The sequence below is a fragment of the Chelonoidis abingdonii genome, chromosome 7, assembly GCF_003597395.2.
Source record: "Chelonoidis abingdonii isolate Lonesome George chromosome 7, CheloAbing_2.0, whole genome shotgun sequence".
NCBI lineage: Eukaryota > Metazoa > Chordata > Testudines > Testudinidae > Chelonoidis > Chelonoidis abingdonii.
The window spans coordinates 13,043,178-13,062,125 of record NC_133775.1 but is presented as its reverse complement, the minus strand read 5'-3'; the positions used below and the strand labels follow the sequence as shown (position 1 = coordinate 13,062,125).

At 41.2% G+C, this 18,948-nt stretch overlaps 2 protein-coding genes across 4 annotated transcripts in view; both read left to right on the top strand.

Moving 5' to 3' along the window:
• The first annotated feature begins 315 nt into the window (after window positions 1-315).
• On the top strand, window positions 316-9,996 carry YIPF1 (Yip1 domain family member 1). 3 transcript variants are annotated; one of them, XM_075067633.1, is made up of 9 exons: window positions 316-1,146; window positions 4,402-4,565; window positions 5,067-5,147; window positions 5,306-5,393; window positions 5,525-5,641; window positions 6,512-6,678; window positions 7,379-7,516; window positions 8,602-8,696; window positions 9,720-9,996. In XM_075067633.1, exons 1-8 carry the CDS (start codon window positions 1,116-1,118, stop codon window positions 8,689-8,691), a joined length of 876 nt encoding a protein of 291 aa, XP_074923734.1. In that variant the 5' UTR covers window positions 316-1,115; the 3' UTR covers window positions 8,692-8,696; window positions 9,720-9,996. The 3 variants fall into 3 exon arrangements, with proteins under 3 accessions (XP_074923734.1, XP_074923733.1, XP_032622836.1); XM_075067632.1 differs by lacking the exon at window positions 9,720-9,996 and adding an exon at window positions 9,262-9,431 and having other exon boundaries at window positions 317-1,146; window positions 7,379-7,561; XM_032766945.2 differs by having other exon boundaries at window positions 318-1,146; window positions 7,379-7,561.
• A 5,193-nt stretch (window positions 9,997-15,189) lies between these two features.
• The window catches only part of NDC1 (NDC1 transmembrane nucleoporin), a 29,604-nt gene continuing 25,845 nt past the window's right edge, over window positions 15,190-18,948 (top strand). The window contains exons 1-2 of the mRNA XM_032766943.2: window positions 15,190-15,346; window positions 16,696-16,816. Of these exons, the coding sequence (XP_032622834.1) occupies window positions 15,305-15,346; window positions 16,696-16,816 (163 nt within the window). The 5' untranslated portion in view covers window positions 15,190-15,304. The remainder of the gene's footprint in view (window positions 15,347-16,695; window positions 16,817-18,948) is intronic.

The following is an 18,948-nucleotide window of genomic DNA, read 5'->3' as shown; positions in this document are numbered from 1 at the left end:
CGCCCCCTCGCCCCCCGCGCGAGCCGCCGCGGCCCGCCAGGTTGAGAGCCCCGGCCGCCCGAGCTGCCCTGGCAGGCATGGCCGCAGCAGAGCCTCCCCCCGCCGGTGTGTGCTGGGGAGCCCAGGCCGGGTCCCGGTTCGTGGCTGGGCTGGGGGTCCAGGTGCTCTTCCCTTTCCGCTGTGCCCAGGTCCTTCCCAGCCTCCCCCGGCGTGTGCTGGCAGCGGAGCTACCCCCGTCTCCCAGCCTTTGGCCCCCCACACTGAGGAGACACGTCCCCACCCCCCGGAGATGTTCAAGGATCCTTGTCAAACTCACCCTCACCTGACATCAGCTGAACGGACAACACGTCACCCGTGTGTGACTAGCCCGAGAGGGAATAGGACAAGTCCCGACCCTCCCGTGGGAGCTGCCTGTCAGTCCCTACAGCGCTGGCTGCTGCTTGCGGCGTAGGGCGAGCTTGGTGATGCAGGGACTTTTGGAAAGGATAGAAACTGCCCCATGAATGCCCCCCCCCCCCAACCTATTCAATAATTTCTGTGTTTCTTAGTTAAGGATCTTCATACATACTGCAGCCATGAATTGCACTCTGTAACGCTCCTGTGAGGTAGATGAAGTATATGTGCCCACCATGGCAATACACCTTTTCTGGGATGAAACTGACTCCCTAACTGTGCACAGGAATATTGTACAACAGGATATGACAGGAAATTAAAAATATCACATTAACTATAGTAGGAGGAAAAGAAAGGAAAATGTAACTGGCCAAAGTGGTATTTGGACAGGATGTTAGAGATAAGCTCTTACTCTGTGGTATCAGATCTTAATTACCACAAACATCAGAACTGTAGTTTTACATCTCCTTATATGCTTGAGTATAATGACATCGTAATATCTAAAATTCTATGTTTTTGCAGGAAATCTCAATACCCTAACTATACTATTCATGCTGAAGAGAGGGGGAAGCTACAAAACCTGTTTCATCAATGCATTGAGAGAAAAACTGCATTTTAAAAATATTTTCAGTCACTTATTTTTCATTTTAGATGTTTAACTTTTGATCTGCTATTCAGATATTTTAAAGTTCTGAATACTCATTCTAGAGCCTAGCGAATGAATGGCGACTGTGGATGATTTAAAGTTTCAAGGTAAATTGTCAAATTACACTTGTTAATTGGGCCAAAACTTTAATGTTAAGGAAAATGAATAAGTGACAGTAATTGATTCTTTTTAAGAGGTTGCAGCCTTTGCTTTGGTTCCTTGTGAATGTGAGTTTAAGTAACGCAAGTTTACACAAATAATGTCTTTATCTGTTTCACTCTTGCATAGCATCTTTTTAGATGAGCATCTCAAAGCACTTAGGTGATTAAATGTTATTTCTATCTTGAATGAAAACATTAGTTACACTCATCTAAATTCGGAGCTTAAGCAGAGCAGAACTGGCCCACTGGGTGCAGAGGTGAGAACATTGTCATCTGTACATAGGAACAGACCTTGAAATGGATATAGTGTCAAACTTATTTTTAAAGGTAAAGTTATTTCTAAATTAGATATCTTTGAGGGCTAAGACTGTCTAATCATAAACCTGTTCTGCTTGGGCAGCTGCCTGCACTAGTGCAGGGCCCCATTTGACTGCTTGTGGATATAAAGATCTGTCCAGTGACTCTGACTGAAGGACGGGACCTAAGTCTGTGATTTATAGTTAGCACACAGAAGGCAGACTAGTTGGAGAGAAGGCACAGCACTCCATTAATTGAACGAGCACCCAGCTTAATTGGAGCTAGTTGAGGCCTTAGGAAACAATTCACACTGGGTGTGGCGACGCTAGTAACATGGACCCTAAGGCCTTGTCTACACTACAGAGTTTTGTTGACAAAAGTCAGTTTTCATCAACAAAACATTGGAGGTTTATATACTACAGTGCTCCTTCCATCCACAAAACTCTCCTGCTTTGTCAACAAAATAAAACCACCCCAGCGAGAGATGTAGAGCTTTTGCAGCCAGTTGTACTGACAAAGGCTATGTCCACACTGTGCATCTTGCAATGGTGCAGCTGTTGTAAGGTACACTATGTAGCCGCTCTATACTGCCAGGAGAGAGCTCTCCCGGCGACAAAATAAAAACCACTCCTCATTGCAGATGGATCTCCATCGCCAGGAGCATGGCTCCCACTGACGAAGTGCTGTCCACACCAGTGCTTTTCATGGTTAAAACTTTTGTCATTCGGGGGCGTAGAGGGACATGTCTTTTCACACCCCTGAGTGAGAAAAGTTGTAATGATAAAAGTGTCAGTGTAGCCACTACGCTTGGTTATGTCACTGTAAATAGCCTCCAGAAGGTGTCCCACAATGCCCATCCTGACCGCTCTGGTCAGCGGTTCAAACTCCGCTACCCTGTACCTAGGCACACAGGTATCTGCCTCTCCCGTTTAAAGGCCTGGGAATTTTTGAAATCCCACTTCCTGTTTGCTTGGCATGGAGAGCTCACATTGCATATTCGCAGCTGACCATGGTGGCGCCATGCAGCAAATGCTTTTGTGCTTGGAGCACACTTGGGTTGTTGGATCTGCTGACACTGTGAGGAGAGGAGGTTGTGCAGTCCCAGCTCCAGTCCAGCCATAGGAACTTTGTGGCATGTTGGATAAGGACTACAAATGGGACACATCAGTGCCGTGCAAATATAAAGGAGCTGAGGCAGATGTACCAAAAGGCAAAGGAATCAAACTGCTGTTCAGATGCTGAACTGAAGACCTGCTTCTATAGGGAGCTGGATGCCATCCTCAGCGGCAATTCCACCTCCACCACCAAGAGCCCCGTGGATACTTCGGGGGGGCTGGAGACAGCAGACAGTGGATTCAACCATGAGAACGACATGGTGGACAAGGAGGTTGAGTTGGAGGATGACATGGGACAGGCTACAGGGTTGTCCTGTACCGTGGCAAGCCAGGACCTCTTCTTGACCCAGGAGAGTTCGAGCCAGTCCCAGCACTCCATCTCTGGCGCACATGATGCAGGAGAGGGAGCTCTGGTAAGTGATCTTTTTGAGTTGATGCTGCTTGGATATATGAGATATAGCTGTCTTTTGCCTTGTTATATCCCAGAAGTGGGTTAAGGGATAGAAATATACACAACTAGCCGTGTCTGCAAGTGCTTCACATTCCCCTGTGCAGCTACGCAGTAGGGCGGATCACAAGAATCCTCCAGAGATCTCTAGGAAACTTTCCTGGAGGTACTTGCCAATCCTCTGCTGAAGGTTCCTTGGCAGAGCTGCTTTATTCCTTCCCGCATTGTAGGAAGCTTTTCCACACTAATCGGCAGTCACTTGTTTAGGGACCAAAGCGGCAAACAGACAACCAGGTCTGAAGCTGCACACCTGCATGAGATGTACCCTCGCATTGTTGCTTACGGTCAGGAGTGAGATATCGGTTTCAGTGATCCTCCTCCTGTAGAAAATGGTGGGAGAATTTACAATTTTGTCCCTAGTCATTTGCAGTGATCTCCTTAAAAAACCACCTAGATCCTTTGTCCTATCTTTAGTCCCCACTTTCCCCCTCACCCCTGGCTGACTCACCATGTTTAGGGTGTTCCCTTAGCTATGTTCTGGCCAAGGGACAGTGAGAAATTATTTTGTATTTTAAAAGAGGTGTATTTTACTATCATGATTTGATGCTGTGACTTACACTAACAATCATGTTTCTGTTTGTTGTTTCTTGTGCTTCTGTAGATGTGGCCTTCAGGGGAACCCCCTACACACTGATGGAGTGGGTGAGGAGGAGCAAAGAGGACATGTTTCAAGAGGTGCTCCAATCCTTAGAGACCGAAAAACAAGAACACAGGCTGTGGAGAGAGACAGAAAATTAAAATTATCTAATACCCAGCACAGGAAGGAGAGCCAGGAGCAAATTTTAATGGGCAAGGAGCGGATGATAAAAGTGAAGGAGAAGGAGCAAACGGAGATGCTGAAGTCCCTAATTACACTGAAGGGCTGTTGAAAAATGGTGTGAAACGCAATCGGAAGCCCATGGAATGATGGGACAGAAAAAACTGCATCATGGGATGTTGAGCCTATCCCCATGATGCACTGCGATCCACTCCTGCCTTCCCACAACTCCTAGCTGCAGAAGGTAGCGAATAGCACAGTGGGATAGCTAGCCACAGTGTACTGTTCTCTCTGTCGGTGCTAGAGCATCAACTGGGGATGCGCTCCACTGACAGAAGGAGCATTGTGTGAACATACACAAGCAATGTAGTTATAGCTGTTTTGGATTATTTGTGTAACTTGCATCAACAAAACTTTAGTGTAGACAAGGCCTAAGGATTGATGAGATATCGGTCTTAAAATTAAGCTATTTTTTTAAAATTAAACCTTGAAAATCATCTTTTTTGTAATGTACTTATTTTCAGAATTTGATGATGCAGCTAACTTGCTGGCAGGAAACCCAGATGCCACCACAATAAGTATTGATGAGCCTAGTGAAAACCCCAAGAATCAGTATGGCCTTCTGCAAGACTCTCGGAGAGAGGAGGATGACGAGTTACTGGGGACTGATGACTCAGATAAAACAGAGGTAATAACAACACATTTATAATTCCCCCATCCACATGATGTATCTAAATACCCTTTACAACAGTCAACACTTTTATCAGGAAGGAGCGGGGAACTTCCTTGCTGGCCCTGTCAGTACTGATGGAAGTGCATACTTTAATTCCCACTTACACCTGTTATAAGGTGGAGACTGGAAGAAGCTCAGATGTAACTGACTTCAAGAGACTTGGTGGTAATACAGTATAGGGGGTGGGGTTGAGGCTTTTAGACTTGAAAGGCTAGTTGAACAAGACATTTAATTATTAATGGACACCTCCTGACCAAAAAGGAGGTAGGAATCATAAACTATTTGCACATCTAGAATATGCAACCCCATAGAAAATATCTTGTGCTGTTAACGAACACGAGAGAGAAATAATTCTCTTACTTCCCATTCTTCTGGCTATGGTGTAAGTAAGTCATTTAAAGCCAAGTAATATTACTAAGTCAAATGGATGATTGTAATAATTTTCCTATCTTCAAGTTACTTGCAGGACAGAAGAAAAGTGCCCCCTTCTGGACATTTGAATACTACCAGACTTTCTTTGATGTGGATACATACCAGGTTTGTAATTGTTCTTAATATATTAGTATCTTACTTCACACAAAGGGAATTATAGCGGTTTAACAGCTTTAACTGTAGACTAATATTTATAGATGCTTTATAGTTATTTCATAGTGCATTTGCTTGATTTCAGTAACGTGATTGTATTTTTTTTCTAGGTTCTAGACAGAATAAAAGGCTCAGTTTTCCCAATACCAGGAAAAAACTTTGTAAGACTATATATCCGCAGCAATCCAGATCTTTATGGTGTGTACCAATTGTAACATTAACATTATTTGATAACTACATTATTGAAGTTCATTCTTTTGTTAAAATTAGTACAAGGGTGGGGCACAGGAGAACTATCTTGTTGTTAAATTGATTTGTTTCCATTTAAGGTCCTTTTTGGATATGTGCCACATTAGTCTTTGCCATTGCTATTAGTGGTAATCTTTCAAATTTCTTCATCCATCTGGGTAAACCTGCATACCGGTATGTGCCTGAGTTCAGAAAAGGTATGTAAGTAGTTCTCATTCTTGTTTCCTTATCTCTTATAACTTAAGTTTTTCTTTTAAACAAATAAATCTGTATGTAGGAGTCATAGCTTTGCTTTCTCATAACTTTTTGATAACTGTCTCTTTCCACTCCCAGAGAGATGCAAAAATAATTAATTAAAGTTTTTAGGTGTAGAAACATCTTTTGATAGTGTTCATGTAAGAAGTTAAATAGAATTTCAGCAGATCATACAGTAGTAATCACTCTGTCCACTTACCAAAGGGCTTGAAGTTCCTACTTCATCCTGGGATACAAAATCAGTAAAGGAAACGTAATCATTATGTATAGCTCTAATGAAGTTAAAGAGTGGAGAAGCAATTGCCTGCCCTTTGGCTGTCATTTATGTTGTGAAAGAGAATGCAATACCTATAAAAGAACACTTGTTTTTAAATGCATGACATATATTTAAAGGAATACTGTCAATTTAAAATAAATGAGTTAAAAGTAGCTTCAGATATTACACCTTCTGAGCTCTCCTCCCAGTTTTTGTGGTCCTTAGTATGCTTTTTGTAGTGGGTTTTTCTTTCCACTGTTCTGCACAAATGGAAAATTGAGTACCCATAGAAAATACTGAAACTGATGTCATTTTTATATAGTCAAAGTGAAAACAGAAAAATAACCTTTCCCCTATAATCTTAAGTATTAATTTATAATAGTGGTAGGCTTTAAAAAAAGGACATAAATGCAAAAGTTGCCATTGTTCCTTAAAGTAATCTTAGTTCTTCCTAGTAGCACTTCTTTATTATAATGTTAGCTCTTCAATTTGAAGCAAAAAATTAAATTAATGATGGTGTTTAGTATTACTGAACCTCTTTAATGTCTCTTTACAGTGTCCATAGCTGCAACAGCTATCTATGCTTATGCTTGGCTGGTTCCTCTGGCTCTCTGGGGATTCCTTATGTGGAGAAATAGCAAAGTTATGAATATAGTCTCCTACTCATTTCTTGAGATAGTGTGTGTGTATGGCTATTCACTCTTTATTTATATTCCAACAGCTGTAAGTATGGCCTAAAGAGCATCATCAAATGTATTATGAAAATCTCAGGAGTTTTTATTAAATGTTGTCTGAATAGAAAATGTACATGGATATGTTGGCTGGTGTATGTTTTTACCTTCCAAATGAAAAGATTGGCTGGAAAGTACATGACATTCATATGTGTACCTTGTGAGACATGAGTACTCTAACTCCTTAAATTATGTAACAGGCTGCCTATTGTGTATTTATACCATTCATCTCTGTTAGATGGAATATTAGACCTTCTCATCTGTGATGTTTTCCTTCAGTGGCTGCAGCCTACAGGACATAGAGTTGGCACCCTAAAAAATGTCAACAGATTTTACCACTTACACTAGAATTCTTCATTTTAGAGAATATCTCAGGGACTGGTAAATTCTTTCAAACCAGTGGATCTCTTTTTTTGCAGTGCTCTCACTGTAAGCTTTAGTTTAGTTTTCGTACAATTGTTCCATTGGTTCCAGCTAGTAATCCTTGGTACTGATACAGCTAATGGAGTCTCCTCTTAGCTTGGGTGATAGAAACCTTTATGTTTTGGTGCCAAATGAAGCATGAATAGTACTTCTAACAGTCCTGATGAATGGATGTGATATATGGAGCTGTAATGCTATAAACAGGGACTTAAATGTAGCTTGATATTTAATAAGGCCTTTTCTCTCTCTCTCTCTTTCTTCTTAAACAGATTTTGTGGATTATTCCACAAAAAGCTGTACGATGGATCTTGGTAATGGTTTCTCTGTGCCTTTCGGGGTCAGTTTTAGTAATGACATTTTGGCCTGCTGTTAGAGACGATAACCGAAGGATTGCACTGGCTACTATGGTGACTGTTGTACTACTTCATGCCCTGCTCGCTATTGGTTGTTTGGTATGATAACGTTCTTTTTTAACGTTTAAGATTATATATTATTTGAGTTAAATCAATCTGTGCAGTAACAGCTTTGTATTAAAATTAAGGGGGTTTATGAAGCTTTTTGTTTAAGCAGATCTCTTGATAATTGCAAAGCATAAACATAAGGATGCTGTTCTGAAAAAATCTCAATACGTGTGGCAGGCATGAATAGTCAAACATAGCACAAAGATTTTTGTAGATCTCTCCCCTAGAGTTTCTACACTAAAAGTAGCAATGATGGTTACATTTAGCATAAATTGTTCCTCAGATAGCAGTCTTAAGTATACTTGCATTTATGACAGCAACTTTTTAAAGCATTAATCTGTATCCTATGCAATTAACAGGTCATTCAGATAAGTATAAAGATTAATCTTTTTTAAAAATTATCAAATGTTCAGTGTATATAGTACATACCACTTACACATAATTAGACATTACAAAGCTAAGACACAAAGTTGCTGTCTCAGTAGAAAAACAGGAAAACCTAGCGCTAAGTGTAACTAAGAGAACATAAACTACTTTTGTACAAAGCTGGGGAGATATCACCCAAGCTTCAGGTTTGAAATAGCTTGATTCTTTGCACCACAGGTTCAAACCCAAGAAGGTCTGTTAAACCTTTTAGCCTTCGAAAGTACGTAAATTCAGTACAATGCAGTTTATAACATATGGAGGTCATAATCCTGGTTCCAATGAAGTCAATAGGAGTTCTGCTATCGACTTCAGAGGGGCCAGGATTTCATCAGCAGTCTCCAGTGGAAGTTCAGTGGGGCCTCTGTGTGGTGGGTATTTTTTGTTTTTTTTTCTCCAACAGTAAAATAATAAGCAACCAAATAAACTGACATCAAGCTCCTTCCACAGAAAACCTTTGAATTAACAATGTGACTTTTTGAAAAGAGCTAAAATTTGTCCAAATGCTAAAACTGTACCTCCATAAAATATAACTTGTGAAAATGAACATGTCAAGGTGAAGTTGTGCCTTGTTTCTAACTCACTCTCACTCTCATCTAATAATGTAGGCATATTTTTTTGATGCTCCTGACCTGCATGTTCTTATACCTACTGCAGCTGCTCCAAATGGAACAATAGTAGCAACAAAGACTCAGTAAATAAGGTAAGAATTAAATCTAAATTTTCAGCTCTAGTCACTTTTCAAAAATCTTGCCAATATTAGGAAGACAAATGTCTGAGGCCATTTTTGCTGAACTTGTGTTACCGCAAGTAAGTTGGAAAGAATCTGTGGGTCTTCTTAGAAATGTTGTGCTGATCTGTACATGTTTACCATTTAGTATTCAATCATTTCCCTTTTTAATATGTTTTATGGCTATTAAAATAACTCTCTTTAGATGCTTTACCTTTTCTAGAAGTTTACCCTCAGTAAACAAATATGACCAAAACAAAATTCTACCTAATAAATATTTATCTCTGCTAAGAGCTTTTTCCCCACTTAAAACTATGTACTTGCTGAAGAGGTTATTAAAAGTAAATTACATATTGTGCAAACCAAATTCTTAATTTTTTTTTAAGGGATAATAAATTGTACCCTAGTTTTATTAATATTCAAATCAGAAGATAGGGGAATGTCTAACCTAACTTCTACATGATAGTTTTCAAAGCACCAGCCCCTGTATATAGGGAGATAGATGTTCTCTCTGAACATTTTTCTCTTTGTATCTGAGGCATATGGACTGAATTCCATGTGTGGGATAGTGTGAATTCTTGCTTCCTGATGGCTAGGGATACTGCCAATGCGTAACACTTGGATTCAGAATAGGGTTAGAAGGCATGGGAGCTGTTCCACAGAAGGCTGAAGACCAAAGATGGATGGGTGGATACATATGAGGAGAATTAGTAGAGCATTGTTAGTACTTATTGATTAGCCACTTGTTCTTAGACTTCTTTTCAGTGTAGCCAATTAATCCTAGCAAAGATCAGACACAATCTAATTGCCCTTACTTACCAAGATTATCAGTAATCTGAAGATTTTATGTTCCTCCAAAAAGCAATTTATCCCAAATGACTAATAGCATTTCAGAATTCTACAGTAGAATTCTTTTTAGACACAAATGCATGTACATGCTTTAATCTGTTATCTGTGGAGAATTTTCAATTGATAGATGCTACTTCTGTTTTTCAGATTACAATGCCTGTATTCCCCATCTGTACAGTAATTTTATTTTAGATATTTTTTCATTAAAGAAAATGGAAATTGCAAAAACTGAAAAAGAAGGAAGAGCCAGTGCAGTTACATGACTCATGAACATCTAAATGCTCATCAGAACACTAGTAGACTTCTAATACTGTTGATTTTATTCCTTGTACAGGGATTTTCTTTTCTTAATTTCTACGTACCTTGCACTCTTTGCCGTGTATGTCTCAAAATAAAATGCTCCAGAGGGTGGTTTTGAATTTTAGTTCTTTCACATGTGAGAGATGTTTGTTAATGATCTTTTTTCCAAAGAGCTTGTACAATTTCACTTCTGTCAATCTATTGGGATAAACATATTTCAGATAATGTAATTTAGTCTCGTCAAATGACAAACCAGGATGGAGGAGAGAATTTTGCTGAATTAGTTATAAATCACACTTTTTAAAAAAATATACTTGTTTTAAAAGACCATTTTAAGGTTGCACATCAAGCATTTAATGCCAGACTTAAGGTTTCCCAGGCAACCTTTATTGGGCCCCCTTGTGTGTGTGCATTGATAGTACATGATTGTGTAATTAGTGAGTTTTCCACAGGACCCCTGCCTCATTCAGTGAACTCAGCAAATGGTTAGTTATTTTTATTCCTCACACTGGATTATTCAATGCACACTACCCAAGCCCGACATTGAATATAAAATAAATAATTTCATCATGGGGCTTTCTCTCACCATAATGAGTATAGCTACCTGTTGAGACAGAGGTGAAACTTTGAGGAGATATACTCATGCCAGAAATAAGAGTGTAGCTGCCATGGCATGAGGAGTTAGACACACTTGCAGGTGGCTCTCATCTTGGAGGAGTAGCTGCTCCTGCCACCATGGCTGTATTTCTGTTTGTAGAGTACTAGCTCAGTGAGAGCTAGCATGGGTGTGTTTCTCAAGATAGAAATTATACCTCCAGATTGAAGTGGAGACATACCCATGGAATGCTTTATATGCCTCTGTGAGATTAAATGATAACATCGTCCCTATAAAGCCAGAATTGTCAAGTGTGCCCTATCTTCGGGTTCCTAGTTTAAAACATCTAAGCTCTAATTTTTTCCTGAATACTTACTTTTATAGCAGTTCATATGTTCAAAACACAGTTCTTGACTTTAGTTGGAATTATGAGCATTCTGCACTTCAGTAAATCTGGAACCAGGTACCTCAGTTTAGGCAATAAGTTTTTTGAAGGCCTAATATGGGGACTTTCACAGGGACTGCAAAAAGCACATTTCTGGCACCAGAATGACCTCCCTGCCAAATTTCAAGTACCTGCTCCAAGGCATTAAAGTGTTTAGACTTAAGTTTCTCATGCTGAGTATGTGGGCAACCTCCCCTTTAAGTTTAAACAGTTTGGCAAATTTGTTCAGCAAATAGTGAATGTGCTGAAAACTGTAGTTTCTGGGCAATCACGTTTGTGAATTCAATTATTTTTGGCTGAATTTTTTTTTTTTTTTAAAAAGGGGGAGGATGGAGAAACTTCTTAAAACGTTGAGAAGTGACATTTCTTTCCAAAATGTCAGTTCAAGTTCATCTGAATGAAATTTTCCGTTTGTTGGTCAGGAAAAAAATGAAAACTCAACTCAATTTCAGATTGAAACTTATTTTTTCAGTTCAGCTACTACACTGAAAAATCCATTATTCACCCAACTCTATTATAAGCAACTGCCAATGTACATAAATGGATAGTGGCAGGGAACCTTGATTGTAGGTGATGCCACCAGCTCCACTTATAACAAACTCCAGAGGTTATTTAAAATTAGGGCTGTTGATTGATTGCAGTTAACTCACATGATTAACTCAAAAATTAATTGCAATTAAAAAAATTAATTGCACTTAAATGATACTAAAATTACCATTTATTTAAATATTTTGCATGTTTTTTACATTTTCAAATATACTGATTTCTGTTTCAACACAATAATAATAATATATGGAGATATACCTATCTCATAGAACTTCAAGGGACCCTGAAAGGTCATCAAGTCCAGCCCCCTGCCTTCTCTAGCAGGACCAAGTACTGATTTTGCCTCAGATCCCTAAATAGCCCCCCTCAAGGATTGAGCTCACAACCCTGGGTTTAATAGGCCAATGCTCAAACTACTGAGCTATTTCTCCCCCTACAAAACATAAAGTGCTCACTTTATATTATTATTTATTACAAATATTTGCACTGTAAAAATGATAAAAGTGTATTTCAGTTCACCTCATACAAATACTGTACTGCAGTCTCTATATTGTGAAAGTGTAATTTACAAATGTAGATTTTTTTGTGTTGTTACATAACTGAACTCAAAAACAAAACAATGTAAAACTTTAGAGCCTGCAAGTCTACCCAGTCCCACTTCTTGTTCAGCCAATCGCTAAGACACACAAGTTTGTTTACATTTACAGGTGATACTGCTGCCTGCTTCTCTTACAATGTCACCTGAAAGTGAGAATAGGTATTCGCATGGCACTTTTGTAGCTGGCATTGCAAGGTATTTACGTGCCAGATATGCTAAACGTTCGTATGCCCCTTCATGCTTCGGCCACCATTCCAGAGGACACGCTGATGATGCTCGTTTAAAAATCAAATACGTTAATTAAAAATTTGTGACTGAACTCCTTGGGGGAGAATTGTATATCGCCTATTCTGTTTTACCCACATTCTGCCATATATATCATGTTATAGCAGTCTTGGATGATGACCAAGCACATGTTCATTTTAAGAACACTTTCATAACAGATTTGAAAAAAGGCAAAGCAGGTACCAATGTGAGCTTTCTAAAAATAGTTATAGCACTCCACTCAAGGTTTAAGAATCTGAAGTGCTGTGCAAAATCTGAGAGGGAAGAGGTGTGGAATGTGCTTTCAGAAGTCTTAAAAGAGCAACACTCCGATGCAGAAATTACAGAACTCAAACCACCAAAAAATAAAAGCAACCTTCTGCTGGTGGCATCTGACTCAGATGATGAAAATGAACATGCGTCGGTCCGTTCTGCTTTGGATTGTTATCGAGCAGATCCTGTCAGCATGGACGCATGTCCTCTGGAATGGTGATTGCAGCATGAAGGGACACATGAATCTTTAGTGCATCTGGCATGTAAATATCTTGCAACGCTGGCTACAACAGTGCCATGCGAACACCTGTTCTAGGATTCAGGTGACATTGTAAATAGGAAGCAGGCAGCATTATCTCTTGCAAATTGTAACCAAACTTGTTTGTCTGAGTGATTGGCTGAAGTAGGACTGAGTGGATGTGTAGGCTCTAAAGTTTTACATTTTTATTTTTGAATACTACATTTGTAGGTTCAACTTTCATGATAAAGAGATTGCACTGCAGTACTTGTATTAGGTGAATTGAAAAATTTTTTTTTACAGAGCAAATATTTGTAATCAAAAATAAATATAAAGTGGGCACTGTACACTTTGTATTCTGTGTTGTAATTGAAATCAATATATTGGAAAATGTAGAAAACATCCAAAAATATTTAAATAAATAGTATTCTATTATTAACAGCGCGATTAGTCGTGATTAGTTTTTTTAATTGCTAGACAGCCCTATTTAAAATCTAATAATCCTATATGTACGGTAGGTTTATTATGTTTTCTCAGCAACAGTATGGGTTAATTGACTAAGGACCCATTAAGGAGTTAAGAATCTGTGTCCTAACATCACCTTGTGTCAGTGTGGCCTTTAACAAAGGAAGATTTCTTATAGATATAAACATTACAAGAATGTCTGTGTCTCAGTCTTTGTTTTCTCCATTTCTAAAATGAGGCAGGTGGTCTGAGGAAGGATTAATATTAAAGTTGGCAACGTGTTAAGTATTGTTCTAGATAAATTGTACCACTCCTTGTATAATTCACATACTGCAGTCTAAACACTTCCTCTTCTAATCAGTAAACGGATACCCTTACAACCTTTTAATTTAAATGCTGTTGGATTTAAATTTGCAGTATTTTACGTGTAAGCTACTGCTAGAATGATAGTAGTTTTCCTCATGTACACATGCACTGGAATTAGCCATTAAGTACAGAGGAAAAAATGGACATTCATAAAATCATTCAAAAGTAATAGGTGCAGAATTGTTCAGCTTTTTCTCTTTAAATTAAAAAAAAAGCCTTGCCCATAATCTGTGGTTATATGTACGATAGGGCATATGGGGCCCTGGCTTTAAGTGTTCCTTTCTCTTTACACTGTTGTTTGGTGCACACTTGAACAGTAAAAGGCTCTGCTTCTGTATTAGACCACAAAAATGCAAGTTGATGTATGTTAGAAAAAGCAATAGGTGTGTAATGTACATTAAATGTTAATATAAGGCACCACTTCACAACAGAAAAATCTTGTTAGAAGCAGCCCCCCTACTCTATCTTGGTAGAAACAACATACTGATTGCACGTGTTGTAGTGTCCTCCATTTCCTTGGTTTTTAACAAGGTAAAGGGAAAAAAAATTAAAATGTTTCCAGGTAATGCTCTCTGCTTTTTCTAAGAAAAGTGTGCACACATAGGGAATTGGGTACTAAATGCTGGGCTCTGCTACCGTTCCTTAGAATAACTCTACTGATTTCACTGAAGTTGCTTTAGTTTTATGCTAGGCTGAGAGTAAAATCTGCCCCAAACGGTTTGTTCTGGATGTTTGATGAATACATCATGTACGCAACAAGATGTTTGTTCATATTATCAAGTTTAATGTCCATCTGAAACACTAAGAGTCAAACCCATCTTGCCTAACAAGAGAGAGGTATTACCTTGGGGCTTAAGTAAGTTAATTATAATGGCATGTTGAAGCCATTGTCCTACTGTTTGTGACAATTATGGGATGAGATCTCATTAGGGGAGATCATACGTCAGTTTCTGTGCTCTGTGAAGGTGAGATTTCACTTTTACTGAAGTGTTAGTGTTGTGTATGTGCGGGTTGTTTAAACAGCCAGCCCCTGTGGCTCCTCTTTCAGCTTCCTTCTGTCTTCACACTTTTTACCACAGAAGTGCAGTGCCTTCAAACAGCTCTGGTTGCTTAGAGTCATCCCATTACTCTTCTCGTGACGAAGCCTCTTGTGTCCCCTTTAGCTGTGGAAAGAGCAGAGGACAGCTGTAAGTTCCCCGCCATACGAGCAGTAGGTAGTAACGGCCACGGGCAAGAGTGAGTAATGGGGGGGTGGGGGGGAATGGGTGAACACACTAGGTACAAGAAGCTCTGCAGCGCGGGACTGGGCCAGGGCCCCGCACCGCGATCACAGCGGGACCGGACTCCGTTTCCTGACCCGCGGTAGCAGGCGGGACATGCCGGGAGTCCCGCGACGTATAGTGCCCGTACTGCGCACCATCCGTAGTTGCCCGATTCAGTCGCTGTAGTTTCAGCTCCCTTGCCGTCGTCACTTCCGGTTGCGGGGACGCGGGGGGGGGGTGTCGCTGCGGGGGGCTGGCCTAGGAGCGCCTGATGGGTTGTGCCAACAGGCAGCGCGACGAACAGCCCCGGAGGAGGAAGCGGGGCCTGAACGCGGGCGGCTTTGAATGGCGGCGGCGGCGGGACTCACGCCGCAGGGACTATGAGGGCAGGCGGCGGGGAGCAGCAGGCGCTGCTCCGGCAGGTGAGGGCCGCGCCCCGTGCCGTTCTCAGGCCCCTCCTTGTGGCAGTTGGGGGGGTCCTAGGCCCGCCTCAGGCCTTGCCCCCGATGGGGGCGGGGAGGGAAGGGGAGTAGGGGTCGCGCGTCCCGGGCCGCTCTGCGGGGTAGATTCAGTGGGAGCCGGGCGGACCGTGGCCTGGCCTGATCCCGCGCGTCGGGCCCCTGCTCGGGCTGGTGCCGTGCCCTGTCCAGGGTGTGCGGAGCCCGCTCCGGCGCTGCGGAGACGTCTGGCAGTTGGCGTGTCCAGCCGAGAGCAGCAGTGCCCGCAGCCTGTCTGGGATGGCGGGACTTAATGCCAGTGCCCTGCTGGGTAATGCGGGCCCCGCAGCCGGCAGGCGGTGCGCAGTGACTGGCAGCCCTTGGGGGGATCCGGACCGTGACAACCACTGAGAGCTAGTGTGCCGGAGGAAGTTAAATGCCTGTATCCTATTGCCTTTCAATGGGCAATAGGCGCCAAACTCTGGTTCTTGGAAATCCCAGCCTGGAAATTAACTTCAGGACATAATAGGGACAATCAAAAGAGATTCTGCTTCATGAACAATGACTCTGGGGTCCTCATTCTTTTTTGCCCCTTGCCACAAATGCGGACTCTCGCGTGTGCAGCAAGTCACACGCTGTGTTACCAGTTCTTGCTGTTTTACTACAAACCTTGCTGGAGTCGATTGATTACGTGAGACTCTCATGGTATGGTATGTTATGCTACGAGTTGCATAGCTGGAGCACTGAAGTTATGCCACTGTAATGTGGGCATTTGTGACAGAAATGAAAGGGATTTTTCTGTTACTTTAGTGTGTCTACCCCCACGAGAGGTGGTAGCTAGGTTGAGGGAAGAATTAATCTGTTGACCTATCTACATCTACCGAGGGGTTAGTTTGATGTAATTACATTGCATGGGTGCAAATTTTTTCACAGCCCTTAGTGACATAGCTAGGTTGACTGAAGTTTTAGGTATAGACCAATCCTCTGTTTTCCTTTAAAACAAACAAACAAACCTGTATGTTTCTAACTCTCATGGTTGCAGGGAAAAGCTTGAAAACTGGATGCAATTGCCACTTAAAAGTTCAGAAACCAAAAGTCAACTAAAAAGAACCCCAAATTGATTAACTTAAAATTCATGAGATTTTAGCGATGATCTCATGGTTTAGTGGGACCGGATGCATGCTTTTTAAATGCTTGATGTGAACAACATTGCACAAGTATCTGACCTTTCTGATTAATTGGGTTATGTGGTAGTTTGACTGGTATTTGGTTTACAGCGACAGTATTTAAGATTTAAGCTGTACTGCTGCTCATGTTTTCCTTTGCCTTTTTAGGTTTTGGGTTGGAGAGTAGCTGCTAGTATTGCCTGGTCAGTACTACTGCTACCTCTGTGTACAGCAGTCTTCATAAGTATTAGCAGCATTGACTTGTTTCATCCTATACAATGGATTTCAAGTAGGTGTTCTTTCCTACACGTGTAATGATTAACTTTCTGTGCAATTGTTAAAGCATTCTATTTCCGTTTGCTACTTATGCTGTGATTAAATAAAAAATAACTATGTTGGCAACTGCGTTGTGCTGAAAACTGAGTTTTGCAGAGCTTGTGTAGCCCGGGAATCACTTTATTTCAAGACTGAATCAAGTCTTTAATTTTTAAATTCACCCCTCTTACTGAACTGTTTTCTAACTATTTTGCCCTGTGGAATCCTTTGTAAGTTGGAAGTTCATCTCATAAATCACCCTCCACTGTCTGGTTTTCAAAGTGTTTAATTATTTGAGTCAGGTGGAGGTGCCCCGTAGATCACTGGTGAACCAGAGCTGTAGGGATACTGGTTTACCAGAATTTGAGACCTTTCTAAATTTGTGGAAACTGATACGTAAATATGCTTTCCAATATATAACTTGGTGCTTAAATGATAACAGCTGATACTTATCTTTATCAAAGGTTCAGTGGTTTGTTAAAGTGTCTGAGGAAGGAGATAAATATATGCTACATATTAAATAGATTGCAAAAGGAAAATATACGTTTACAGGAGTGATGTTGAGTGTCTCCAGTAGATGGACACCAGCTGGAAAGCCTGGTAGTCATGACATTCAGCATTTCAGGGAACTGTCATCTTATCTTATCCCTCTGAAAAAGGAATAAACAAAGTAATTATCAAATAACTAATATCGTAAGCCTCTTTACATGACAGAGTTTTGCCAACACAACTTTTGGCATATACCCTTCACAGTTAGTATATCGCATGTGTTTGTGCATACTTGACTCCTTGGGTCGGTGCTGCATGTACCCACTAGGAGTGCTTGTGTTGATGTGCAGTGCCGTATGGGTAGGTATCCCAGTATGCAACCTGCCACTGTTCAGTGCTTGTCTTTTGTGTAGTTTTGGCAATGCATGGTGAGGCAGAATGGAGTCTCACATGGGTGACTGGGAGAAATGGGGTCAAATTCCCATAATACGGTGTTATCCATCCCATAATAATGATAATTTTAGCATCTGTTTTCAATTTCCCACGAGCCTGCATTGAACTTGTCGCTGTTCGCCATCTCTGACAGAAGCATGGAGCCTGCACAGCTCTGCACTATTGTCATGACGATTGGCGGCACAGGATAGCATGATGCCTCCAGTAATTTGCAGGAGTGGCGAGGAAGCAACTTTCGGGGAATTTCCGTTTGTGGTCAGTTTGCAATTGAGACATAGCATAGAACCATTCAAGGTGGTTGTTGGTGTGTCACGTAGAGGCAGTGGCCGCGGATGGTGAGAGTGCCATTCTGGGTCCGAGAAATAAGCACTGACAGGTGGGATGTATTGTAGTGGCAGTTTGGGAGATGAGCGGTGGCTGTAGAACTTCTGGATGCAAAAGGCCATATGCTGGATCTGTGTGGTGAGGTCTCCCGGTGTCATCCAGTGAATGGACACAAACTGAGAACTGGCACTGATAGGAGAAGCAAGTGTGATCACACTGTCAATTTGCAATGCTTTGGATTGCTGCCAATCAGTGGGAAGTATTTTGGAGTAGAAGGAATCCACTGAGGGGGCCGTTGTCATGCAATGTACATGGCCATGGATCTGCTGCTAGTGGAGGACGTAGTGGATGGCTTTGCAGCTATGGACTTCCCGAACTGTATTGGAGCAACAGACAGCACACACATGTCTATTTTGGCCCAGAGCGCCTCAGCGTTTAGTACATCAATAGAAAGGGAACCAAGGATGCTTCTCTGACGACTTGGCTGGTCAGAGAAGGTGCACAATGCTCGTATTTAAATATGCAGACAGTTCACAGAGCTACAAACAAGGACTTTCTTTCTGTCCAGCAGATTACCTTTGGCTATGTGAAATGGCAGTAGACATAGGATCCAGCCTATCCTTTGTGCCATGACTCATGAGATATACGCTGGCCAACCTTGAACAGCACCCAGGAAAAGATTCGCTACAAGCTCAGCACATGCAGAAGAGTAAATTAATATGCGCTTTCTGTAGATTGAAAGGGTGCGCTGCATATGGTTTTGGTTTCTCTAGATGGTATTCTCAGTGTAATTAGTGTCTCATGTGGTATAGCTGCCTGTTGCCGTGGAGGTTGTGAGCA

Bases quoted from the DNA above. Each gene is read 5' to 3' on its own strand.
- YIPF1 (XM_032766945.2), top strand. From the start codon at position 1,116: ATGGCGACTGTGGATGATTTAAAGTTTCAAG. The intron at 4,566-5,066 runs GTAATAACAACA...CCTATCTTCAAG, and splicing joins ATGACTCAGATAAAACAGAG to TTACTTGCAGGACAGAAGAA. The intron at 7,562-8,601 runs GTATGATAACGT...CTAATAATGTAG, and splicing joins TGCTCGCTATTGGTTGTTTG to GCATATTTTTTTGATGCTCC.